Here is a 26,248-nt window from a genome sequence, read left to right on the forward strand (position 1 = left end):
GATACTTCCTATTGCAAACTGCTGGGGAGCTTGTGAAAACCCATGATGATTTGTACACTTTTCTATGTATGTTACACTTTGATAAAAGTAAAGAAAAAAAAATGTTGAGAAGTCCCGGAGATGAGGAGCCTGCGCACATATCTCGATTTTATCAAAGGTTCCCAGTAAAAATATTACTCTCTCGGTCCACATTTCTTTTACGGTTTTGCCTAGGACTGTCCTGTAAAGGACTGAGTAAAACCAGTCTGGCCCGGGGCTAGAAATACCCATTCTAAAATTGTCACTTAAAAAATACTTCCCTCTCAAACAGAAAGGGACACAAATGCAGTTACACAGTTACACGTACTTCTATACTCGGGTCCCCAAGGCTTTATAAGTATGCGATATTATGCCACAAGTGAAAATATTTTTTAAAGGAATAAGATTGTAATACATCTTCCATTTCTCATCTTGCATAAAAGTACACATTTGTTAGGAGTTTGTTGTAGAAATATTTTCAGCATGTAAAGGACTGTAATAATGAACTCTGTGAGTGCACAGACGCTGGATCTCCTAGGCCCCACCTGTAAGTGACATCAGGACATCAAGCAGAAGTTTGGGCCCTCACCACCGCCCCACCCACCCACCCCTGGAAGCAGTTGAACCCTAAGCACAGAAATCAGTCTATCACTGAATATAAGCAGTAACTAATTAGCAACTACTCTAACTGGGGCTAAAGGTGCCTGATGATCAAAAGTTGTCTTTTCTTGAAACAACTAGCTCATGAAAATTCAAATACTTTGGGCTTATCAGCTTAATCATTCACAATTAGCTCACAAACAGACCACAAATGGTCTCTCCAGGAGCTCTCCTTTTCCCTACTTTACAAGATACACTCACAGTCTAAAAATACCAGCAGTAATTTGCTTTAGGAACAAATTTACTGAGGGACAGATAACCATCCACACAGGAAGAAGAAAGTTGGGGAGGCTGGAAATAAATAACAGACATTCAAATTCTTCAAATGGTTCAGATAGAGGCCTAGTTTTCCTAAGAGTCTCAATCCAGAGTCAGAAACAGGATGTTGGAGTGTGAAGAGATGGTATATGAGACTCCTCTTTCAGAATCCAAAAGGTATGGTAACTTAGCTTCAGGTCCAGTCGATTCAGGAATCATAACCATGTTTAAAGATGAGGGGAACAAAATTCATCTTAGAGGCACCCTAGAACCCTCCAGCTCCAGAAAAGATTAATCTACTTCTTCAATGGTGGGGCCTGTGGCAGCCCTTCCAGGTGTATACCCTGTTGCACAGGAAGGCCCAGTGCATCCTCCCTGGTAGACCTTTGTGATGACTGGGTTACACACCTGCTCCAATTCCTTTCTCTTATGATCAAACTCATCTTTCTCAGCCAGTTGATTGGCCTCCAGCCATGAAAGGACCTCACTGCATTTACTCAGTATTTTCTTCTTATCAGACTCATTAATCTTGCCCTGTAGACCTTCATCACTCACAGCACTCTTCATGTTAAAAGCATAGGATTCTAAGGCATTTTTTGCAGCAATTTTCTCTCTCTGGACCTCATCCTCAGCTTTATATTTCTCAGCATCCAGAACCATGTGCTCGATCTCCTCCTTGCTCAGCCGGCCCTTGTCGTTGGTGATGGTGATCTTGTTAGCCTTGCCTGTGCTCTTGTCCATGGCTGTTACACTGAGAATACCGTTAGCGTCGATGTCAAAGGTTACGTCGATCTGGGGCACTCCCCTGGGTGCAGGAGGGATTCCACTCAGATCAAAGCGCCCCAGCAGGTTGTTGTCCCGCGTCATGGCCCTCTCGCCCTCGTACACCTGGATCAGCACGCCGGGCTGGTTATCTGAGTAGGTGGTGAAGATCTGCGTCTGCTTGGTGGGGATGGTGGAGTTGCGCTTGATCAGGACAGTCATGACACCCCCAGCTGTCTCCAACCCTAAGGACAGGGGAGCCACGTCCAACAAAAGCATGTCCTGTACCTTTTCAGACTTATCCCCCATCAAAATGGCTGCCTGTACTGCAGCCCCATAGGCAACTGCCTCATCGGGGTTGATGCTGTTGTTGAGATCACGACCATTAAAGTAGTCCTGCAATAGCCTCTGAACCTTAGGGATGCGGGTGGAGCCCCCTACTAAAACAATGTCATGGACTTTAGCCTTATTCATCTTGGCATCCCGAAGAGCCTTTTCCACAGGCTCCAGTGTGCCCCTAAACAGGTCTGCACACAACTCTTCAAACCGGGCTCTGGTGATGGATGTGTAGAAGTCAAAGCCTTCATAAAGTGAATCAATTTCCAAGTTGGCCTGGGTGCTGGACGACAGGGTCCTCTTGGCCCTCTCGCAGGCAGTGCGCAGCCGCCTCACCGCCCGCTTGTTCTGGCTGATGTCCTTCTTATGTTTCCTCTTGAACTCTTCTACAAAGTGGCTCACAAGCCTGTTGTCAAAATCCTCTCCACCCAGGTGGGTGTCCCCAGCTGTGGCCTTTACCTCAAAAATCCCATCATCTATGGTCAGGATGGACACATCAAATGTGCCTCCACCCAGATCAAAGATCAGGACATGTCGCTCTCCCTGCCCTGCTTTATCTAAGCCATAGGCAATGGCAGCAGCTGTGGGTTCATTGATAATTCTTAGCACATTGAGACCTGCAATCACACCTGCATCCTTGGTGGCCTGGCGTTGAGAGTCATTGAAGTACGCTGGCACGGTGATCACAGCATTGGTGACATTGTGGCCCAAAAAAGCCTCAGCAGTCTCCTTCATCTTAGTCAGTACCATAGAAGAGATTTCCTCAGGGTAGAAAACTTTTTTCTCCCCTTTGTAGGACACCGTTACCTTGGGCTTGCCTCCTTCATTGATTACTTGGAAAGGCCAAAGTTTCATATCTGACTGCACTACAGGATCATTAAATTTCCTGCCGATCAGCCGTTTGGCATCAAAGACAGTGTTCTGCGGATTCATGGCTACCTGGTTCTTGGCCGCGTCACCGATGAGCCGCTCGGTGTCCGTGAAGGCCACGTAGCTGGGGGTGGTGCGGTTGCCCTGATCGTTGGCGATGATCTCTACTTTGCCGTGCTGGAACACCCCCACGCAGGAGTAGGTGGTGCCCAGGTCGATGCCAATGGCCGTTCCCTTAGCAGAAGCCATGGTTTTCCTAGGCCTGTGGGAAAAGAATGAGATAAAATTTCAGAGAGAACTTTTAATTTTTATTTATTTTTAATTGTGGTAAAATACACACAACATGAAATTTACCATCTGAACCATTTTTCGGCATACAGTTCAGTAGTAAGTCCATTCACCTTGTTGCCCAACCACTCTACAGAGTTTTTTATCTCTCAAAACAAATTCTATACCCATTAAACAACTCCCCATTTCCCCCCTCCTCCAAGCCCTTGGAAACCATTAGCCTACTAGTGGTTTTCCTTTTGGCCTACTTTTTGTCTCTCAGAATTTGACTACTCTAGGTACCTCACATTAGCGGAATTACACACTATTTTTCTTTTTGTGACTGGCTTATTTAACTTACCATAATATCCTAGAAGTTCATCTATTTTACAACGTGTCAGAATTTCCTTTTTACGGCTGAATAATTTTTATTGTATGTATATACCACATTTCTTTATTCATTCCTTCTGTGGGCTGCTTCCACCTTATGGCTATTGTGAATAATCCTGCCACATACTGTGTGTGCAAACATCTCTTCCAGACAAGGTTATGTACAAGGTAGACAGAAGAACTCCTAGCCACCTCCTAGGACAGCGTCATAATGCTGTTTTCAATTTCTCACAGGGCCAGACTCAACTGTCCTGTTCCTCTGTCTGTGACTTTTTTTATTCTGGCATTGTACCTGTCTCCTGCTGAACTCTGATTTTTTGAAGTTCTTGTCTCCACAGGAGACATCAGTCACATGGGTTTAGCAACCCTGCTGATCGCCTTTTACCCTCTATTAGGGATTGGTGGGAGTACATTTGGGCCAGTCTGAAGATGGCTGCTAGGAACCCAATCAAGCCCTCATGAGTTTTCTCGGGTGAGGTGGTGCTCTCAAAGGCTGTCTCTTTCTCTAATCTTCTTCCAAATAAAAAACTGTTATCTGGAGACAATAACAGACCAGCTCCTTCACTTTTTTCTGGCAGCTCTAACCAATCCCAGCCACCTTGGCGGTCCTTAAACGATCCCCCTTCCCTGGCTGGCCCACATCCCCATACCTTAGATTTAAACAAACTAGAGAACTTTCCCAGCACTTCCTCAAAGAAGGACTTATTCGTCTTGCCTATTCCCAGCCCATTCCAATCAGAGTACTCGTGGCTCACCTAGTGTCCCACCGCCTTCGATGCAGTTTGATACGGTTCGTTTTGCGGAGCGCCTATAACTTGGGGCTCCCTCAATATCCAAACTGCACAGCCAGTGTCCCCCCACCCCCCACCCGCCCTGCCCTACAACTTTGAGCAGGGCCCAGACAGGTTATCCTGACTCCCTACTAGCCCATGAGGTCAGACGCAGCATCTCCATTGTAACGCAACTGCGTGGACTACATCATCGCCCCCGGCCCCCCTCCGAAGCCGCCAGCTCCTCCCACTCCCTCCCCACCCACTGCCCCCTCCCCCAGCCAGTGCCAGCCAGCAAGCCCCAGAAGAGTCTGGAGAGTTCTGGGAGCGGCAACACTCAGGGCGCTGATTGGTCCCAGAAAGCCGGGGGGCAGGACCTGAGGAGAAACTCCTGGAATATTCCCGACCCGGCAGCACACTGAGCTCGGTGATTGGCTGAGGAGGGAAAAGGCGGAGCTTGATGAAAAACTATAAATACAGAGCAGCCCTCAGAGAAACTGCAAGTCCGGAGAGACCTGCTAGGATTTGTGTGGTTGGTGAGCGCAGCTTCCGCGGAGACGCTATCTGCGAGGACTACCCAGAGCAGAGCCCGCGCGTTCAATTTTCGGAATCCGAAAGAACCGAGCTCCTCGTCGCTGAACTCGTTGGCCGTTTTCAGGTCTGAAGTTCGTTGCGGAGCCGAGAGGACAGGACACCGGCATGGCGAAAAGCACGGCCATTGGCATCGATCTGGGCACCACCTACTCCTGCGTGGGGGTGTTCCAGCACGGCAAAGTAGAGATCATCGCCAACGATCAGGGCAACCGCACCACCCCCAGCTACGTGGCCTTCACGGACACCGAGCGGCTCATCGGCGACGCGGCCAAGAACCAGGTGGCGCTGAACCCACAGAACACCGTGTTCGACGCGAAGCGGCTGATCGGCCGCAAGTTTGGCGACCCTGTGGTGCAGTCGGACATGAAGCACTGGCCTTTCCGGGTGATCAACGACGGTGACAAGCCCAAGGTGCAGGTGAGCTACAAGGGGGAGACCAAGGCGTTCTACCCCGAGGAGATCTCGTCGATGGTGCTGACCAAGATGAAGGAGATCGCCGAGGCGTACCTGGGCCACCCGGTAAGCAACGCGGTGATCACTGTGCCGGCCTACTTCAACGACTCGCAGCGCCAGGCCACCAAGGATGCCGGGGTGATCGCGGGGCTGAACGTGCTGAGGATCATCAACGAGCCCACGGCTGCCGCCATCGCCTACGGCCTGGACCGGACGGGCAAGGGGGAGCGCAACGTGCTCATCTTTGACCTGGGCGGGGGCACGTTCGACGTGTCCATCCTGACGATCGACGACGGCATCTTCGAGGTGAAGGCCACGGCCGGGGACACCCACCTGGGTGGGGAGGACTTCGACAACAGGCTGGTGAACCACTTCGTGGAGGAGTTCAAGAGGAAGCACAAGAAGGACATCAGCCAGAACAAGCGGGCCGTGAGGCGACTGCGCACCGCCTGCGAGAGGGCCAAGAGGACCCTGTCGTCCAGCACCCAGGCCAGCCTGGAGATCGATTCCCTGTTCGAGGGCATCGACTTCTACACGTCCATCACCAGGGCGCGGTTCGAAGAGCTGTGCTCGGACCTGTTCCGGAGCACCCTGGAGCCCGTGGAGAAGGCTCTGCGCGACGCCAAGCTGGACAAGGCTCAGGTCCACGACCTGGTCCTGGTGGGGGGCTCCACCCGCATCCCCAAGGTGCAGAAGCTGCTGCAGGACTTCTTCAATGGGCGCGACCTCAACAAGAGCATCAACCCCGACGAGGCGGTGGCCTATGGGGCGGCGGTGCAGGCAGCCATCCTGATGGGAGACAAGTCTGAGAACGTGCAGGACCTGCTGCTGCTGGACGTGGCTCCCCTGTCGCTGGGGCTGGAGACGGCTGGGGGCGTGATGACTGCCCTGATCAAGCGCAACTCCACCATCCCCACCAAGCAGACGCAGATCTTCACCACCTATTCGGACAACCAGCCCGGCGTGCTGATCCAGGTGTACGAGGGCGAGAGGGCCATGACGCGGGACAACAACCTGCTGGGGCGCTTCGAGCTGAGCGGCATCCCACCGGCGCCCAGGGGAGTGCCCCAGATCGAGGTGACCTTCGACATCGACGCCAATGGCATCCTGAACGTCACGGCCATGGACAAGAGCACGGGCAAGGCCAACAAGATCACCATCACCAACGACAAGGGCCGGCTGAGCAAGGAGGAGATCGAGCGCATGGTGCAGGAGGCGGAGAAGTACAAAGCCGAGGACGAGGTCCAGCGCGAGAGGGTGTCTGCCAAGAACGCCCTGGAGTCGTACGCCTTCAACATGAAGAGCGCCGTGGAGGATGAGGGGCTGAAGGGCAAGATCAGCGAGGCCGACAAGAAGAAGGTGCTGGACAAGTGCCAGGAGGTGATTTCGTGGCTGGACGCCAACACCTTGGCCGAGAAGGACGAGTTTGAGCACAAGAGGAAGGAGCTGGAGCAGGTGTGTAACCCCATCATCAGCGGACTGTACCAGGGGGCGGGTGGCCCCGGGGCTGGCGGCTTTGGGGCCCAGGCCCCTAAAGGGGGCTCTGGATCTGGCCCCACCATTGAGGAGGTGGATTAGGAATCTTTCCCCAGATCGTTCATGTTTATGGAGACAGTTGGGATCCAAGATTTTGCATTGCCTTACGTATATGCCTTTCATCAGTTATCAGCTATGCAAGTTGTTTGCAAAGTTGAACTGTGTCTCTTGGTGAAGTTATGAGTTGTTTTTCAGCGTGTGAGTGTAAAGATGAATGTATACTGCCATCTTCTGTCAATTTTCTGCTTTGTAATACTCATGCCAAACTCAGGCTTCCCCCCCACACTTTTTAACTGATTACTTCAAAGTAAATAAACTCAGAAGAATTCGAGTGATGTCTGTCTCTGTTTTATTTTGAGGGCAGAAGGGTCTGCATAGGTTCTCTTTCTTACATAATGGCAATTTGCCTCTTAGATAAGGTCAGGGATCTGGAAAGTAAGGATATGTATTGTATTGTGACACACGTCTTTTAGGCAAATAGTATTCTTGGGAGATACAAAACTGCGAATTTGAATGCTTTGGGTTTGGTGGGTCCAGAGAAAATGTTAAGAGGTACGGCCATGGTGGCCTCAAGGTGGCTGAGGGGGTAGAGGCTTTAAGGGTGGCCTCAAAAGGAGCTTGTGCGTGGGAGCGTTCTGGAGAAGCAGCCAAATAGAGGCAGTTGGATTGGAAGGTCATGGCTCCTGCTTCCTGTGAGTACACGTGATACGTTAGAGCCCTGTTACTTAATCTGGATTCAGCATGAAAGAGAGGCTAAATCGGCAGTGAAGAGATGTGAGTTCAAGCAATGGCTTGACTAGTTATGCATGAATGCATTCTCCACTGTGATCCCTAGTTCTCATATTTTAGAATGGAAGGGTTTGGCCTCATGCCTCAATCTATATTTCTTATTTCTGAAAAAATGCTGAGATAAACATGCCACATTTCCAGCAGTGGTTACCTACATTTTAAGTATCCCAGTGAGTACCTTAGGGAGGTGTCATAGTTTCATGCCCCAGCAGGGGGACCCCAGTATTTCAGTGCTCTTACCTACCGGGCACTGTACAGGGGCTTTTTAGGTGTTTATGAATTCTCATTCCACTGCACTGAGTATAGGTGGTGTTTGACTTCCACAGGTGAACATATGGGGAGACTTAAAAGTTACTGGCTTAACTAAAATTTATTTCAAGGTTAAAAAAAATCAGTTCAGCAAAAATGTTGAACCTGGATTCCAACTCTGGGTTTATTGGTTTTTGCCCTGCTGCCCCAAGTCCACAGGGCTTTGTGTGTGCATGTCTGGTTCTGGGTTATGTTTCTACTCTGGATTTCACAATCAGTATTCTTTCTGCTTTAACTCTGTATGATCGAAACAATTATGTCAGATAAACAATAGGGTTGATGACAGAGGTTTAGTATTTGTTTATTTAGAAGAGTGGTAGAAAAAACTTGCAGCCCTGTACCAGGAAGACTTACCACAGACTTGCTTCCCCTTGAGATGCTTCATACGCTAGCTGCTAGCATCCTAGAAGTAATCTCCTCCACAGCCTCTTTGTTGGAAAAGGCCTGGCACAATCCTCAAGGCTTGGGGAGTGAGCCCTTTTAAAAGTCAGTTGTGTCTGGGGTTTACAAAGATTTTGGAACTAGGTAGTGGTGGTGATTGCATAACATGGGAATGGGCTAGGTACCACTAAGTTGTACACTTTAAAATGGTTCATTTTATGTTATGTGAATTTACTTCGCCAAAAGCAGAAAAAAAAAATTGTGTCAACATTCTATAAAAGCACTTTGTGAATTTGTATACTTCAAGGCCCACCAAACCTTTCACTAAATACTTGCCTTTGAAGAAAATCCAATATTATGGGAATAACATGTATAGGTAGACCTTGCCCTGCAAGTTTGGAAATGGAAATGCTTAGACTTACAGGACAGTTTGTAAAGACACGTTTAATCCTCAGGGTAGTTGAACTGTAGCGCTGTGGAGTCTAGCCACAATGTAAGTCAACCTTTATGGAGGTATGCATTTGCTACAGGACCTCCTCTACCCCATAGAGCTGCAGTAACATTTGCGACTGTCATCTGCACACAACACAGTAACTCTTCAAGCAGCCACTACCACTACTTTAGGGGGAGGTAGCAAGGGTTGGGGGAGGGTGGGTGGAAAAGGGTGGAGACTGGGAAGGACCTAAGAAACACCTTTGATAGAGAGGTTAGGGAAATCTCCAGAAATTACCTTGGAGAAAATGAGTTCCTATGGCTAAATCAGTTAAGGTTATTGAGGGTGTTTTATTGATACTAAGAAGTCTGTATGTTATTGCCTTGATAACATATACCCTTGCACGGAGTACTTTGAAAATAATCACTTTTTAAGTTCCAGATGAAGCTGAGGGAATTGCAGAACTCGCAAAGAGAATGCAATGCCATCCCTGGAGAAAGTGGTGTTTTGGGTAGTAGCAGGAACTTTGGGGGAGAGGAGGTGCATCGAGATAACTGTAGATGAGGAAAGAGTTTTTTAAATTTAATACCTTCCCTAATTCCAATCTCACCTGTCTCCCTATGCCAGCCCTCAGAAGGCAGGTGGCTATGGTAATGCGACTAATTTTATGTCTTTTAAATCCAAGATATTGTGTGATTAGTAACATACATACTGTTATTCCTGGTGTTTAACAGGGTTCTGTCATCAAAAATGAAGAAAAGATACCAAAACAACAAAAACGTTTATAAATGTGAAAGAAGTGGGCAGAAGCATGGGCTTTCAGTTAAAAGAGGTTGTTTCAGGTGAAAAACCAATATTGGCGATTTCTGAGGGGGAGGTCCTCACGCTAGGAATAAGAAACGGTAACTGTCATCATACTTTACGCCAACTGATCGCCTTAAATCCGCCCCCGAGGGTCACCCGTAAAGTATCCAGTGCAGTTCTGTGAGAGCAACCCCACCAGCCCCCTCGCCCTCTCCTAGCTCCAGCTCATTTAGAGACGTTAAGGGATCACGTAGCGCTGCGAATTCGGGATGCCGAGGTCAACCCGCCCCACCCCGCGGGCCCCTGTCCAGCCCAGCAGAGGATCGGAGCAGAGGGCACAGAGGGGCAAACAGGGTGGGAAGGCGGGGGAGTGCGGAAGGCCAGAATCACCCCCGAGGGTCTTCAACCATTTTACCCCTCGAAACGTCCCCACGAGAACCAGGGACTAGAGTCGGGTGGGGAAGCGGCAGAGACAAGCCAGCAAGCTCCCATCTATGGCCTGTCCCTGCACAGGGCGGTGGGGCCTTCTCCCGTCTGGCCACCCAGTTCATCCGGCTTCCTAGTATCAGTTACGAACCTTTCCAGTGTTTTCATCCAATAAATTAGCGAGTTTGAGTGAAACTCTAAAGGTCTCTCCTTTCTTTACTTCTTTAATCCCATTTTGAAAAAACAACCGAAAAACGCCGGCACCGGACAGGCAGCCTCCGCGGCCAGCCCTACCGTCAGGCCCCGCCCCGCCCCATTTTCTCGGGGTCTTAGGGCTTCTGGCTCCTTGCCCCCGTTTCAGGCTGTGCCAGGAACTTTCTGGAGTTCTCTGGGCTTGAAGGCGGGGACTGACTCGTAGGAACAGCCCTTAACAAACAAACTGCCCCACCCATGTCTCCCTACCCCCCAACCCCACTCTAGGATATCAAGCTTAGTCACGGCTCTACATTTAGTTTCCAGGAGATTCTTTGAACTGGGTGCCAGCCTAGCCTTACTAACGGGGCTCCCCCTCCTTTCCCCTCATAATAACCGACCAGTCTGGGATGAAGGGAAGAAGAGACGGTTCTGGGAGAAGCTGGAAGGGTGGGGTGGGGGTGGGGCGATGGGGGAGATGGTTGCGAGTCAGAAGCAACAGCCTGGAGGGGAATACCTGCTGGTCACACACCCCCCATGGTGCCCAAGATGCGGGCAGAGCCCTGACATTCACTCTTAACTATCTTCTATGGCCATTTGTTTTCTTCTTTTTAGAGTGAAAGGGTAAGGTCTACGTGCCAGCATCGGGAGGAGTCCAAAATAGAAAGTATGAGGACATGTAGGTTCAGTCACTGGTTCTGTAATTATGTCTAGGTGACCAGACCAAGCCACTAAATCTCTGCTCTTTTGTGCTTGTGTTTGAAAATGTAAAGGTTTGGCTGAAGGGCTCTGCCTAAAAATCTTAAGATAGTTTCTATGGTAAACTGAAAGTAATACTATAGTCCTGGTATTAACCCCCCACCTTCAGTAAGAATGATTGAGATATAACAGACCTGAGAGGGTGTGGGACCCCAACAAAAGAAGGGAGAAGGGAGCAAACTTTTGAACACTACTCTGTCACTGACACTGAACTAAGGCCTTGTAAGTATTATCCTTGTAGTCGTCATCCTATGAAATAGTTAATTCTAATTTAGAGATACAGAGATGTGTAATTTAGTTAACTTACAAGTACTTCATTGTGAAAGAAAGAAAAACAGCTTCAACAACGAAGTAGAGTCCAGATGCAAACCCAGGTTTTTTTCCATGCTGCTGGAAATTAGCAGGGTTCCCAGGTCTTTGAAGCCTTTGCCATTTGATGGTTAAAAATGCCTGGCTCATAAAAAGAAACGAAATTGAGCTATTTGTAGTGAGGTGGATGGACCTAGAGTCTGTCATACAGAGTGAAGTAAGTCAGAAAGAGAAAGACAAATACCGTATGCTAACACATATATATGGAATTTAAGGGGAAAAAAATGTCATGAAGAACCTAGGGATAAGACAGGAAAAAAGACACAGACCTACTAGAGAATGGACTTGAGGATATGGGGAGGGGGAAGGGTAAACTGTGGCAAAGCGAGAGAGAGGCATGGACATATATACACTACCAAACGTAAGGTAGATAGCTAGTGGGAAGCAGCCGCATAGCACAGGGAGACCAGCTCGGTGCTTTGTGACCGCCTGGAGGGGTGGGATAGGGAGGGTGGGAGGGAGGGAGACGCAAGAGGGAAGAAATATGGGAACATATGTATATGTATAACTGATTCACTTTGTTATAGAGCAGAAACCAACACACCACCGTAAAGCAATTATACTCTAATAAAGATGTTAAAAAAAAAATCCTGGCTCTAGGTTTCATATCAGTTATCTCTTTTGCGTTCTTCTGATAAACCTAGAATTATACTATCTTTTAAAACAAATAGAATTGAGGAGAAAACAATACTGTTTGAAAAACTGTAGGAAAAAGGAGAGAAGAAACAAGATCCCGCAGCCTCGGGGTGAGAAAGGTTCCCCTCCCCCAAGCTTCCTGTCGCCGGCGGTCAGCTTTCTTGGCACTCTCTCTCCCATCCCCCACCCTTAAATTTTACCTGACAGCCCGTCAGCCTTGGGGAAACTGAGCCTTGATCCTTCCAAACACCAAACCCGATAAAAACCTAATTCCAAAGCTAATCAAATTAAAGTTCTGAAAAATCTCTTGGGGTTCATATAATCTCCTTAGACACCAAGTAAACCGGTAACTGAGTTTCTGCATTCGGAAGTGTCCAGTGCAAAAGGAAAGACAAAATTCAGGAGACTCTCCCCTTGTAGGAAATGGAAAAGGAATACAGATGCTTAGGTTTACAGGCCAGTCCACAGAGAGAAACTTAATGCAAAAGGTAGGTCAAATACGATGTGCGGCTGACTACCCGATTCAAGAAAAACAGCATTTTCGAGTGGCTTTTTTTCTGCTAAGCCAGCAGCCACAAGATTTGAGGCCCTCTCACATCCTCTACCTGCCTGGCAGTGGAGACAATGATACCCTTTGCTTCAAACCAACAGAGGAATACAACTGCAAATTTGGAGAGAAGGAAAGAGTGAATCCAGAAGTGCTGCTGGTAGCAGCTGATGGTGAGGAAGCTTCCAGAAGGAGGGGGTGAGGTTAAGGGTCTCTGGAAGTGTTCCTATACTGGGCAGCTAAGATGTAAGTTTGGGGAATCCCCAGCCAGATATTGCATAAAGAAATGGAAAATTCCTGAACTTTGGCCAGTTTGACTAGATTAAGGAGGTGATTCATTAGGGGGTCACATCTGAAAGTAAAAAAAGTTATCACCTACCTGCACAGAGAAAGACACACAGGTTTGTTAAAGCAATCTTTTTGCAACATCAGTTTAGTTTAGCCTGAGCAAATTACAGAATAAACAAATGAATACCCTTGGATTCCAGGAAAAGGTGTTTTGATGGACAGGTGTGTGTGTAAAGAATGCCAATTGAGCAAAAGTGTTCAAAAGCGAGATTTCTTCCCTTCATCAGAAACTGCCTGCTGGGCTTCCCTGGTGGCGTAGTGGTTAAGAATCCACCTGCCAAAGCAGAGGACTCGGGTTCGAGCCCTGGTCGGGGAAGACCCCACATGCTGCAGAACAACAAAGCCCATGCGCCACAACTACTGAGCCTGTGTTCTAGAGCCTGCGAGCCACAACTGTTGAGCCCACGTGCCACAACTATTGAAGCCTGCACACCTAGAGCCCATGCTCCCAACAACAGAAGCCACCCAATGAGAAGCCCGCGTACCACAACGAAGAGTAGCTCCCCGTAACTAGAGAGAGCCCCCGCTCAGCAACGAAGACCCAACACAGCCAAAAATAAATAAATAAATAGATTTATATTAAAAAAAAAAAGAGGAATCTGCCTGCCAATGCAGGGGACATAGGTTCATGCCCACATGCCGTCGAGCAACTGAGCCCGTGCGCTACAACTACTGAGCCTGTGCTCTAGAGCCCGTGTTCCACAACGAGAGAAGCCACCACAATGAGAAGCCCGCGCAGCACAACAAAGAGTAGCCCCCGCTCACCGCAACTAGAGAAAAGCTTGCGCTCACCAATGAAGACCCAAAGCAACCAAAATAAATAAATAAATAAACAAATAGAAAAAAAACCCTGCCTCCTCCCACTTGTGCTCTTATGTTTTCTATGCTCAAGACATGTGAGTACAGCAATGAGTCTATTTTTCTATGGGTTGTGAACCCCGCACTGTTCCTTTAATGTCCCTCAAATTTTCATTTTAGCCGCCTAACAAGGGGTCTGGCATTTCACACAAAGGATGAAGAAACAAAGGCCAAAACAAATTACCAAATATAAAATTGTATCTAAAACAGGAAGAAAGGTAACGCAGAGAAAGTTGAAATCCAGGCTAAAAAACTAAGTGGAAGAATTACGTGCAGAGCAAATAATGTGAAGTTTTAAAGGAGCTAGAATCTGGGTCCCGCCAACCTCTCCCACTTTACAGCACCATCCCGACCAGTTTGCTTTTAAGTGAGCCACCTGCCAACCTGCTGTAGCATATGATGCTGTTAAAGAGGAGTGAACATTCCCGCCCCGCCCTCGCAGGCTCATCACCACATCACATTTATTTTAAAGCGGTGGACAGCCTAGAGGCTGCAAGTGACAAGGCAGAAGGCCGAATTCCGGACTTAGATTAATCCTGGCACCACCAATCATCCGAGGCTGAACCGGGAATGAAGAAGGCAGAAAGGGGCATCCCTGGTGGCGCAGTGGTAGAGAGTCCGCCTGCCGATGCAGGGGACACGGGTTCGTGCCCCGGTCTGGGATAGATCCCACATGCCGCGGAGCGGCTGGGCCCGTGAGCCATGGCCGCTGAGCCTCCGCGTCCGAAGCCTGTGCTCCGCAACGGGAGAGGCCACAATAGTGAGCAGGCCCGCGTACCCCCCCCAAAAAAAAAAGAAGGCATAAAGGAAACAGGGGGGTGGCCCGGAACACAGGCTGGGAAAGATGAGGAACTGGGAGAAGCCCCAAAGGCCTAATGATAGCTGAATTTCTTTCTTTCTTTTTTTTTTTTTTTGCGGCACACGGGCCTCTGTTGCGGAGCACAGGCTCCGGATGCGCAGGCTCAGCGGCCATGGCTCACGGGCTCAGCCGCTCCGCGGGATGATGTGGGATCTTCCCGGACCGGGGAAGGAACCCGTGTCCCCTGCATCAGCAGGCAGACTCTCTACCACTGCGCCACCAGGGAAGCCCGATAGCTGAATTTCTATAGAGATCATTTTTCTTTCTCAAGTCCCAGTCCAGCCCGAGGAAAACCGGAGCGATTCTGGGCGGGGACAGGGGCGCGGTGGATCCAACCCTGCCCTTCCCTCCCCACGCCCCTGACCGAACGCGTCCCTTTTAAGGCGTTGGGAACTTCTCCAATTTAAGAACCGTCTGTTTACCTGATTACTTTTCTTTTGAAAATTCAAATTCTCCCATCCCCAGATATTCCATCCATATAGGGCTAAAGATGACGCCAAAACTATACTTCATTATCTCTTTCCTTGTCCGTCCTACTTTAAAAATAAGATGGGAAAAACGCCGGGAGGGCCAAGGCAATTCTCAGGCAGCCTGGCCCCTCCGCGAACCGGTCCAAACGTGGCTGCTTCCATCAGCGTCAGGCTCCAATCAGCGTCTCTTTGGGCCACAGATACCCCACCCTCTTAGAGAAACTCCGGATCTTTCTGTAATTTGGGTCTCCCCGGAATCGTGTACCCCCTAATCCTACTTTAAACAACCAAACTTATTTGAGCCCCACGAGACTCTCACCGCCCTACTTATTACAAGCCTAGGACTCATCCTTCCGGTCGACAGCCAACTACTTGGCAGGCGGCTCACCAGGGAAACGGAGACTGTGTGGGCGGAGTCAACAACGACTCTTCCCAGGGCCTCTCCCCCCTCCCCTTAGGACTCCCGTTTCCTCCAGCGAATCCGAGAAGAGTCTGGAGAGTTCTGGGAGGGGTGGCACCCACGGGGCTGATTGGTCCCAGAAAACCAGGGGGCAGGACCTGAGGAGAAACCCCTGGAATATTCCCGACCCGGCAGCCACACTGAGCTCGGTGATTGGCTGAGGAGGGAAAAGGCGGAGCTTGTTGAAAAATTATAAACACAGAGCAGCCCTCAGAGAAACGGCGAGCCTTGAGAGAGCTACTAAAATTCGTGTGGTTGGTGAGAGCAGCTTCTGCAGACACACTCTTTGCGAACACCACCCCGAGCGGCACCGGCGCGTTCGGTTTCGGAATCCGAAAGAACCGAGCTCCTCGTCGCTGAACTCGTTGGCCGTTTTCAGGTCTGAAGTTCGTTGCGGAGCCGAGAGGACAGGACACCGGCATGGCGAAAAGCACGGCCATTGGCATCGATCTGGGCACCACCTACTCCTGCGTGGGGGTGTTCCAGCACGGCAAAGTAGAGATCATCGCCAACGATCAGGGCAACCGCACCACCCCCAGCTACGTGGCCTTCACGGACACCGAGCGGCTCATCGGCGACGCGGCCAAGAACCAGGTGGCGCTGAACCCACAGAACACCGTGTTCGACGCGAAGCGGCTGATCGGCCGCAAGTTTGGCGACCCTGTGGTGCAGTCGGACATGAAGCACTGGCCTTTCCGGGTGATCAACGACGGTGACAAGCCCAAGGTGCAGGTGAGCTACAAGGGGGAGACCAAGGCGTTCTACCCCGAGGAGATCTCGTCGATGGTGCTGACCAAGATGAAGGAGATCGCCGAGGCGTACCTGGGCCACCCGGTAAGCAACGCGGTGATCACTGTGCCGGCCTACTTCAACGACTCGCAGCGCCAGGCCACCAAGGATGCCGGGGTGATCGCGGGGCTGAACGTGCTGAGGATCATCAACGAGCCCACGGCTGCCGCCATCGCCTACGGCCTGGACCGGACGGGCAAGGGGGAGCGCAACGTGCTCATCTTTGACCTGGGCGGGGGCACGTTCGACGTGTCCATCCTGACGATCGACGACGGCATCTTCGAGGTGAAGGCCACGGCCGGGGACACCCACCTGGGTGGGGAGGACTTCGACAACAGGCTGGTGAACCACTTCGTGGAGGAGTTCAAGAGGAAGCACAAGAAGGACATCAGCCAGAACAAGCGGGCCGTGAGGCGACTGCGCACCGCCTGCGAGAGGGCCAAGAGGACCCTGTCGTCCAGCACCCAGGCCAGCCTGGAGATCGATTCCCTGTTCGAGGGCATCGACTTCTACACGTCCATCACCAGGGCGCGGTTCGAAGAGCTGTGCTCGGACCTGTTCCGGAGCACCCTGGAGCCCGTGGAGAAGGCTCTGCGCGACGCCAAGCTGGACAAGGCTCAGGTCCACGACCTGGTCCTGGTGGGGGGCTCCACCCGCATCCCCAAGGTGCAGAAGCTGCTGCAGGACTTCTTCAATGGGCGCGACCTCAACAAGAGCATCAACCCCGACGAGGCGGTGGCCTATGGGGCGGCGGTGCAGGCAGCCATCCTGATGGGAGACAAGTCTGAGAACGTGCAGGACCTGCTGCTGCTGGACGTGGCTCCCCTGTCGCTGGGGCTGGAGACGGCTGGGGGCGTGATGACTGCCCTGATCAAGCGCAACTCCACCATCCCCACCAAGCAGACGCAGATCTTCACCACCTATTCGGACAACCAGCCCGGCGTGCTGATCCAGGTGTACGAGGGCGAGAGGGCCATGACGCGGGACAACAACCTGCTGGGGCGCTTCGAGCTGAGCGGCATCCCACCGGCGCCCAGGGGAGTGCCCCAGATCGAGGTGACCTTCGACATCGACGCCAATGGCATCCTGAACGTCACGGCCATGGACAAGAGCACGGGCAAGGCCAACAAGATCACCATCACCAACGACAAGGGCCGGCTGAGCAAGGAGGAGATCGAGCGCATGGTGCAGGAGGCGGAGAAGTACAAAGCCGAGGACGAGGTCCAGCGCGAGAGGGTGTCTGCCAAGAACGCCCTGGAGTCGTACGCCTTCAACATGAAGAGCGCCGTGGAGGATGAGGGGCTGAAGGGCAAGATCAGCGAGGCCGACAAGAAGAAGGTGCTGGACAAGTGCCAGGAGGTGATTTCGTGGCTGGACGCCAACACCTTGGCCGAGAAGGACGAGTTTGAGCACAAGAGGAAGGAGCTGGAGCAGGTGTGTAACCCCATCATCAGCGGACTGTACCAGGGGCCGGGTGGCCCCGGGGCTGGCGGCTTTGGGGCCCAGGCCCCTAAAGGGGGCTCTGGATCTGGCCCCACCATTGAGGAGGTGGATTAGGGGACTTACTATTGTTTCCCTGTATTCCCCTTTCAGACAGAGGAGACCCAAGGACCTTGGTTATTTCCCTGTATGTTAGTCCGCTACTATATCAGTTCATTCTAAGGTTAGCTTTTAACCTTTAATAATTAGCTTGCTTGTCTTTGTTATTTCTGTATGCTATAACCAATGTGTTCACCACAATTATTTGCGTTTCATGTAAGTTGGTAGTGTAAGGGGCGCTTTCCTTTTTTTTTCCCCCTGTCAAATGGATTAACACTGCCACCTTCTGTCCTATATTTTGCTTTGTAAACATACCAAAACTCATGGAATTAAAAATGTGTATGCTTAAGGAATAAGAATAAAATGTTAAATATGTATGTCTGCTTTTATTTGGGGAGAGATAATAGTTTCTTCTCTGAAATCCATAGACCATGAAAGGGCTGTACTTCTGAAGAGAGTATCATACGTATTTGGAGCCGTGGGTATGGCTGTTTTTGTTGGGACTTTATTGTAGGTGGTAAATCACATCCATGACAGAAAACAAATTCCAAGTGCCCATTTTGATTGGGGTGGGGTTTGTTTTAGGTACAAGTAGGGATGGGAGCTGCCGTAGGGTTTTGGGGAGGAGAGATTGTTGTGGTGTTAAAGGCAGTGTTGAGAGGGGTTCATGGTTCCTTAGGGTCTTGCACTCACTGTGTGCAGAGCTGTTCATTTCTTACTAGACCTGTGAGTCTTCCAGTCTTTTATTTATGAATTTAGGGGTGGACAAAACAGTAAAAATGAGATGCAGATTCATACTCTGTTTTATAAATCCCAGTTGAGTGAGTTAGTGCAAATTATTTAGCCTCTTAGTTTTGGTTGCCTCCTTTCAAAATAAAGCATTTGTCTGAATGGCCTCAGTTCCAAAGATCTAGATCATTTTGAGCAGAAATGTGCTGTAGGAAAGCAACATGTTCAACGAAGGTCACTGGAGCTGCAGTTATTCAACTGAGGGTCTGGGGGAGTGAGATACTGAGAGTTGGGGGGCATGGCAATAAAGAGGAATGGGCCAGGCACTGCACCTGTTTCTCTGAGTCACTCCAGTAATCCTCAGTTGTTCTCATCACACCACCCTCTAACTTAGGTATTGTAAAGTTTCTTTTTCATAGGTAGCCATGTGGAGGTGGTCACTTAAGCTATATCCAGAGCAAAACTAGGGAGGAACAAGTGATGATCTGGGGGCCAGGGTTTTTTCACACTGCCTGAACACTGGGGCTAGTGTGGGTGGTTCCTGTCTGGCTGTAAGTGGTGGTTTTACCCCAGTTTTAACAATCAGTAGCCTTTTTGTTCTTTTCATGGACAGTCTCAAAACAAAAGCAACTTAATAGCACATTTAATTATGAACGAAGAGGAAATAAAAGCTGCGCAGCATAGATCTGGGAAGATGGGGAGATGGGCGTTCCTCCCACACAAGCCCTTCCTTCCCTAGGGGCTGCTTCTCACTGGAGCAGTTAAACATCCTTAACATTTCCTCTAGCCTGATAAATCCCAACCTTCTTTTTCCAAAAACTGAGCCTGGGAATATCTACTCCAGAATCAAATTAAAGTTCCCTGTGTTTTATCTTTCAATAAATCCTTCCTCTCTGGGAAACTGAAACATCTTAGGAATGACAAAGTATGGGAAGCCTTGTAAAAGAAAAGCTTGTAAAGGAAACAGTATAGTTTTGGTTCCTGGGCCAATTCTCAAAGGCCGGTCTTACTTACAAGATAGGTGAACGGTAATATTATAGGCTCTGACCATAGCATATAGTATGTGCAGTTTAACTGCTGCAGCAGCAGAAATTGGGGGCTTGCTTAACTTTTAAAAAATTTAACCAGTCAGGCAATAGACGGAATAAACCTTGGTAACTTCAAATCATTGGAGCCATGGTTCTCCAGCCCAGTGGTATATTGAGATCATTTGGGAAGCTAAAGAAATACTGATACCAGTCCCGCAAGAGTCAGGCCAAGAAATTGGCCTGGAAGTAGGCCAACTAATTGTATAGAATTAAAATTGTCTCAGTGTTTCAGCCAAAGTTGAGAAAAAGCCACTGCACCAGATGATTATGTTTTTAGAGGTATGGGGACCCAAGAGAGGCAGGACAGGAAGGTGTCAGTGCTTCCAGGAGCAGCAGCTGGTGGCAAGGGGCTTTCTGCTGTGAACCAGAGCTGGAAGCCTTCCAAGGCCTTAAAGTGTTGAATCACTGGCAGCAGCAGTGATGATAAAGGTTAGGGAAATCGCCAGCAACGGTTTAACGGGCCAAAGAGAATTCCTGAAGCTGGGCCAACTACTTTCATGAGTCCTCATTAGGGAAATGGTTCATTAAAAGCAACATCACGAAATTCCCTGGTCTCCCAGTGGTTAGGACTCGGCGCTTTCACTGCGGGCCTGGGTTCAATCCTAAGATCTTGCAAGCGGCGCAGCACAGCCAATAAAAACAGCCACTTTAGAATATGAGAAGTCATCACCTACCTGTACATATACACTTCCTGAAACTTAAAGTCATTTTGCAACATCAACCACAGGTGGAACTCAACCACTGGGAGCTGAGAAATATGTCAAATAAACAGATGAATACTATAGGATTCTTGGAAGAGGTTTTCTAAAAATATTTATTTTCGGCTGCGCCGAGTCTTCGTGGCGGCACATGGGATCTTTGTTGCGGCATGTTTAGTTAAATTCATTAACTTGAAATGTCTGGTTTTCTTTTTTTTTTTTAATTTAATTGTATTTATTTTTTATACAGCAGGTTCTTATTAGTTATCTATTTTATACATATTAGTGTATATATGTCAATCCCAATCTCCCAGTTCATCCCACCACCATCTCCCCTGCCACTTTCCCCCGTTGGTGTCCATACGTTTGTTCTCTACATCTGTGTCTCTATTTCTGCCCTGCAAACCGGTTCATCTGTACCATTTTTCTAGGTTCCACATATATGCGTTTATATACGATATTTTTCTCTGAGTTACTTCACTCTGTATGACAGACTCTAGATCCACCCACGTCTCTACAAGTGACCCAATTTCATTCCTTTTTATGGCTAAGTAATATTCCATTGTATATCTGTACCACATCTTCCTTATCCATTCGTCTGTCGACGGGCATTTAGGTTGCTTCCATGTCCTGGCTATTGTAAATAGTACTGCAATGAACATTGGGGTGCATGTGTCTTTTTGAATTATGGTTTTCTCTGGGTATATGCCCAATAGTGGGATTGCTGGATCATATGGTAAGGCTATTTTTAGTTTTTTAAGGAACCTCCACACTGTTCTCAATAGTGGACATATATACACTACCAAATGTAAAATAGATAGCTAGTAGGAAGCAGGCCACCTAGCACAGGGAGATCAGCTCTGTGCTTTGTGTCCACCTAAAGGGGTGGGATAGGGAGGGTGGGAGGGAGAAGCAAGAGGGAGGAGATATGGGGATATATGTATATGTATAGCTGATTCACTTTTTATAAAGCAGAAACTAACACACCATTGTAAAGCAATTATACTCCAATAAAGATGTTAAAAAAAAAAGCTACAATGAGGTATCAACTCACACCAGTTAGGATGGGAATCATCAGAAAGTCTACAAACAACAAATGCTGGAGAGGGTGTGGAGGAAAGGGAACCCTCTTGCACTGTTGGTGAGAATGTAAATAGATACAGCCACTATGGAGAACAGTATGGAGGTTCTTTAATTATTTTAATTAATTAATTTTTTATTTTTTGGCTGCACTGGGTCTTCTCTGCTGCGTGAGGGCTTTCTCTAGTTGCAGCAATCGGGGTCTACTCTTCGTTGTGGTGCGCGGGCTTCTCATTGTGGTGGCTTTTTCTTGTTGCAGAACACGGGCTCTAGGGGCACGGGCTTCAGTAGCTGTGGCACGCAGGCTCTAGACCACACGCTCAGTAGTTGTGGCGCAGGGGCTTAGTTGCTCCCCGGCATATGGGATCTTCCTGGACCAGGGATCAAACCCGTGTCCCCTGCATTGGCAGGCAGACTCTTTACCACTGCGCCACCAGGGAAATCCCTAGTTTTCTCTAATTGACAGTAATCTTATGAAGTGCCGACTACCCGATCTTTCTCGCAAAAACTCTTACGTAGCCTGGCTCCTCCCTTACCTCTTCAGGGCTGAGAGGCTGCGACCTGGGCCTAAGTCCTCAGTTTTATCCACCAAATAAAACAGATTCTCAACGTTTAGGTCGTGCATTTTTTTTCAGTGGACACAATTATACCTTAATAAAGGTGCTTAAAAAAAAAAAAGGACAGGAAGTTTAATGTACCTGACAGGTCTTGCAAATTCAGATTTCGCTGGCTAGACAGAGCAGGGTGACAGTCCCTTGGTGTGACCCCCGAATCCAAACCGGGACAAGTGAGAACTAGAGAGTAGTCCTTTGGTTACACAAGCAGGGACTAGACTATCTGGGAGGCCATCCAGGAAGAGCGTTCAGCTGCGCGCGCACCTGGCAGCGTCGGGGACGTTCTCCGGCCTGGCCAGTAAAGTCGCCTGTTTTTTGTTTTTCAAAATTCACAAAACATCTCCGAATATTTGCCCAGAAGAATGTGAAACGTTCACTCATGGCCTCTCTTTCACTTAACTTTAGTCTTGTTTGGACAAGCTATGGGGAAAATTCTGAGGGTCGAGACAGGCATCTCAGAAGACAGCTATAGGCCCGTCAGGCCCCGACGCCACGCCGCCGTAAATAAAAGGCCTGGCCCAGGCCTCGTTGTTCTCTTTGTGCAGTGAACTCGTGGATGGGGAAGATGGTGGGTTTGGGATCCGCGTGGCGGCAGCTGTGCAACCTTCCGAGAGGAAGGCGACCGCCTGCGCCGTCTTTGCACAGCTGCCGGCGTACAGGTACCTCAGTACCTCAGGGCCGTGTTGGACACTGAGGGGACCGAAGTCTCGGGCTGAGCAGGATGAAGTATCATTACAGACTAGAATTTCTGATGTGTCTGTGACTCCACTGCTTGGAACTGACCCGGCCCAGGGCAGGGAGACTCGTCTGGTAGTCGCCCTGGCTTCTGCTAACTCACTGGTTTTTTCCCAGGCCCCTGATTCTCGAAGGAGGGTCCGCAGCGCCTCGAAGGCGAGTGGATTGTGCGATATGGAGTGGCTCGTGGTTGTTCTGGAGGAGGATGGGGGGTGATGATGATCCCAGGTGATTCTGAGTGTCTCGCTGACGCCATCACCGCAGCGCGCTGAGCACCTCCATCCCCCGGGTTGGGATCCCTAGTATTTGGCCTCGGGGAAGCCACTTATTCGTGTGTCTCGTTTCTCCATTAGGGGTTTAAGACGTTCACCGGTGTGTTATTTTTGAATAAAGGTGAGTGTTAGGTGTGCGGGCGCTCTTAGTATCTCTCACGTTTTTAACTCCCCAAAGTTTTGTTTAAGCCTTGCTACACCTGTTTTGTCCACTTGTTTTTCTACTATAAACTACCTTGCATGCTGGGCCTCCTTGATGGAGCTGTTCTCCGCAGTTCTAAATTTGTTTCCTACTCCTTTTCTCTCCAGAACTTCCCATCCCTGAATTCTTAATTTGCTAGGTCCTTGTACTGGGGCTGTTGTCTTTGAATGTTGTAGATTCCTTCCCATAATGGCTTCCCTTGATCCAGGTCTCCCTAAATTGGGGATGATGATTTCTCAGACTAGAGTCTCTGATGCTGATTCTGATGTCAAAATTAATTTCTGACTCATTTGGGGAACTGGATACTTGGAGTTTTGAGAGGAGCCAATGGGAGGGCTGTAACTCTGCTTGTATTTCTCATTGGTGGTCCTACTTTCATCTTTCTAGCTTGAGAGCTTTGGAAGCCCAGCAGGGGCAGTGCCCCTTCACAGAGATTCAGGGATAGCCTGGTGACTGAAGGCCTAAAGTTTGGAATTTTCCTCTTGGAGAAGTGCTGTTGGGATAGCTGGGATGCCCAGGTAATGGTTCCTGCCACTTCATCAACAAGCTGTGACAAGAAGTGGAGAGTAGCGTGCCTTCTACCTGGGTACTGTGGTAAGTCTCTTGCTGGTTTTTCTACCAGCTCCAGAGTGGTAATGGTGACCTGGTTGGACTAGAGTCTCTGAGGATCTTTGAAACCACCTGATTCACTCTATGCTTCTTTCCACACTGTGTGGCAATTCCCCTGCCCACCCAGACTTTTCTTTTTTTAAAGTAAAACTGGTATATAACTACATTAGTTTCAGGAACATAACGTTTTGTACATTTATGTACACTAGAAAGCGATCACCACCATAAATCTAGTCACCGTGCAGTTGATCCTTTTTGCCTAACCACCTTTCCCTCTGATAACTACCAACCTGTCCCCGTATCTATGATTCATGCTTTTTTTATTTTTAATTTTTTTATTTTTTGCGGTATGTGGGCCTCTCACTGCTGTGGGCTCTCCCGCTGCGGAGCGCAGGCTCAGCGGCCATGGCTCACGAGCCCAGCCGCTCCGCGGCATGTGGGATCTCCCCGGACCGGGGCATGAACCCCTGTCCCCTGCATCGGCAGGTGGACTCTCAACCACTGCGCCACCGGGGAAGCCCCATGCTTTTTTTTTTTTTTTTAAAATTTTATTTATTTATTTATTTATGGCTGTGTTAGGTCTTCGTTTCTGTGCGAGGGCTTTCTCTAGTTGCGGCAACTGGGGGCCACTCCTCATTGCAGTGCGCGGGCCTCTCACTATCACGGCCTCTCTTTGCAGAGCACAAGCTCCAGACGCGCAGGCTCAGTAGTTGTGGCTCACGGGCCTAGTTGCTCCACTGTATGTGGAATCTTCCCAGACCAGGGCTCGAACCCGTGTCCCCTGCATTGGCGGGCAGACTCTCAACCACTGTGCCACCAGGGAAGCCCTAGATTAATGCTTTACTGCCAGTCGCTTGCATGTTACTAATATGTGTTGCTTTTATGAAATTTTAGAATTTTGCTGACACAAAGGATATTCTTTACCTGGTGTCGGACAGATCCTTGGAACTTTCCTGCATTAACCCGCGTGAGCAGCTGTCAATCTCCTGGGGTGGAGGAGACTGCCTAGAAATTTGGGGACCAAAATCAATTAGGTGGCCTTTACTTCGTCTTACCCAAAAGATTCCAATAAAATATTTTAAAGCAAATAAAAAATAGATTGGTCTCAGTGAAAACAAGACGGTACAGAAAGGTTTAGGGACATGAAAGGTTAACCACCAGTGAATGAGCATCACAGTTGACATCTAGCTGTACCTCTTGCAGCCACATACAAAAAGTAGATTTGCCACATATTGACACCAATGTTAAGGATTTCTAGATTGATTGTGGTAGTATTCTTATATTTGAGGTTTTTATTACGCCATTGACACAGACATCCAATTTGCCTTTTAATCAATTGGTGAAAACATAGGTTGTCCAGATACATTTTAAAAGAATATACTGGTGGTTGCCAGGGGCAGGGAATGAGGAAATGAAGAGTTGCTGTTCAATGGGTATAGAGTTTCCATTTTAGAAGATGAAAAGAGTTTACGGGGATGGATGGTGGTGATGGTTGCTCAATGTGATGAATGTGTTTGTTACCACTGAACTTTATGCTTAAAAGTGGTAAAGATGGGGGAGGGGATAGATTGGAAGATTAGGATTGACACATACATGCTACTACATATAAAAAAGGTAACTGATAAAGAGCTATTGTATAGCACAGGGGACTCTACTGAATACTCTGTAATGGCCTATATGGGAAAAGAATTTAACAAAAAAGTGGATATATGTATACCTGATTCACTTTGCTGTATACCTGAAACTAACATGACATTGTAAATCAACGATACCCCAATAAAAAATTTTTTAAAAATGGTAAAGATGGTAAATTTCATGTGTATTTCACTGCAGTAAAAAAAAAAAAAAATGGGGGAAAAGCATACTCTGCTCCTATTTGTCATCTTCATAAAGGAGATTTCCCCACCAGCGTGTAAAGAGTATGTTGCTGTAAGGCTGTATTATACATTAGCCAGCTTCTGGTAAGGGGGCATTTGAGTTCCTGGTCATGGTATATACCAGTGCTGATTCCCTATTAATTTGCACCCATTTGAAGTTGTGTTGTAGAATACATTTCCAAAAGTAGAATTTCAGAGTCAAAGGATTTGGGCATTTAAAGTAATGATGTATGTTCCATAAAGTTGTCCCAGTTTATACTCGTAACAGCAGTCTCCTTCAGAGTGCCTGTTTCTCTACCTGCCATCACTACTCCAGGTGGATTGTACCAGTTTGTGTACCTAATAATTCATTTTTTAAAAAAGAATTCATCTTTTAAATACTGCACATCTTTTGCATCTGTTTTCCTATGGAACGTTTCCATCTTGGTCCCCACTCAGCAAAGATCTTTTCCAACTTTTATT

The 26,248-nt window shown here is 48.6% G+C and overlaps 3 protein-coding genes and 1 long non-coding RNA gene across 4 annotated transcripts; 3 read left to right on the forward strand and 1 right to left on the reverse strand.

Moving 5' to 3' along the window:
* Window positions 1-1,227: 1,227 nt before the first annotated feature.
* Window positions 1,228-3,162, reverse strand: LOC309828924 (heat shock 70 kDa protein 1-like; the record flags this gene model as incomplete). The annotated part of the gene is made up of 1 exon (XM_082664582.1): window positions 1,228-3,162. Exon 1 carries the CDS (start codon window positions 3,151-3,153, stop codon window positions 1,228-1,230), a length of 1,926 nt encoding a protein of 641 aa, XP_082520708.1. The 5' UTR covers window positions 3,154-3,162.
* A 1,680-nt stretch (window positions 3,163-4,842) lies between these two features.
* Window positions 4,843-7,245, forward strand: LOC309828017 (heat shock 70 kDa protein 1B). Its single transcript, XM_082663048.1, has one exon. It carries the CDS (start codon window positions 5,031-5,033, stop codon window positions 6,954-6,956), a length of 1,926 nt encoding a protein of 641 aa, XP_082519174.1. The 5' UTR covers window positions 4,843-5,030; the 3' UTR covers window positions 6,957-7,245.
* Window positions 7,246-15,778: 8,533 nt separating this feature from the next.
* Window positions 15,779-18,257, forward strand: LOC309828846 (heat shock 70 kDa protein 1B-like). Its single transcript, XM_082664428.1, has one exon. It carries the CDS (start codon window positions 15,975-15,977, stop codon window positions 17,898-17,900), a length of 1,926 nt encoding a protein of 641 aa, XP_082520554.1. The 5' UTR covers window positions 15,779-15,974; the 3' UTR covers window positions 17,901-18,257.
* Window positions 18,258-22,635: 4,378 nt separating this feature from the next.
* LOC309828100 lies at window positions 22,636-25,711 on the forward strand. The gene is made up of 5 exons (XR_014297293.1): window positions 22,636-22,750; window positions 22,944-23,054; window positions 23,180-23,219; window positions 23,688-23,894; window positions 24,804-25,711. It is a non-coding gene; the product is annotated as an uncharacterized lncRNA (long non-coding RNA).
* Window positions 25,712-26,248: the final 537 nt, after the last annotated feature.

This window comes from Grampus griseus, assembly GCF_964374135.1.
Source record: "Grampus griseus genome assembly, chromosome: 10".
Lineage (NCBI taxonomy): Eukaryota > Metazoa > Chordata > Mammalia > Artiodactyla > Delphinidae > Grampus > Grampus griseus.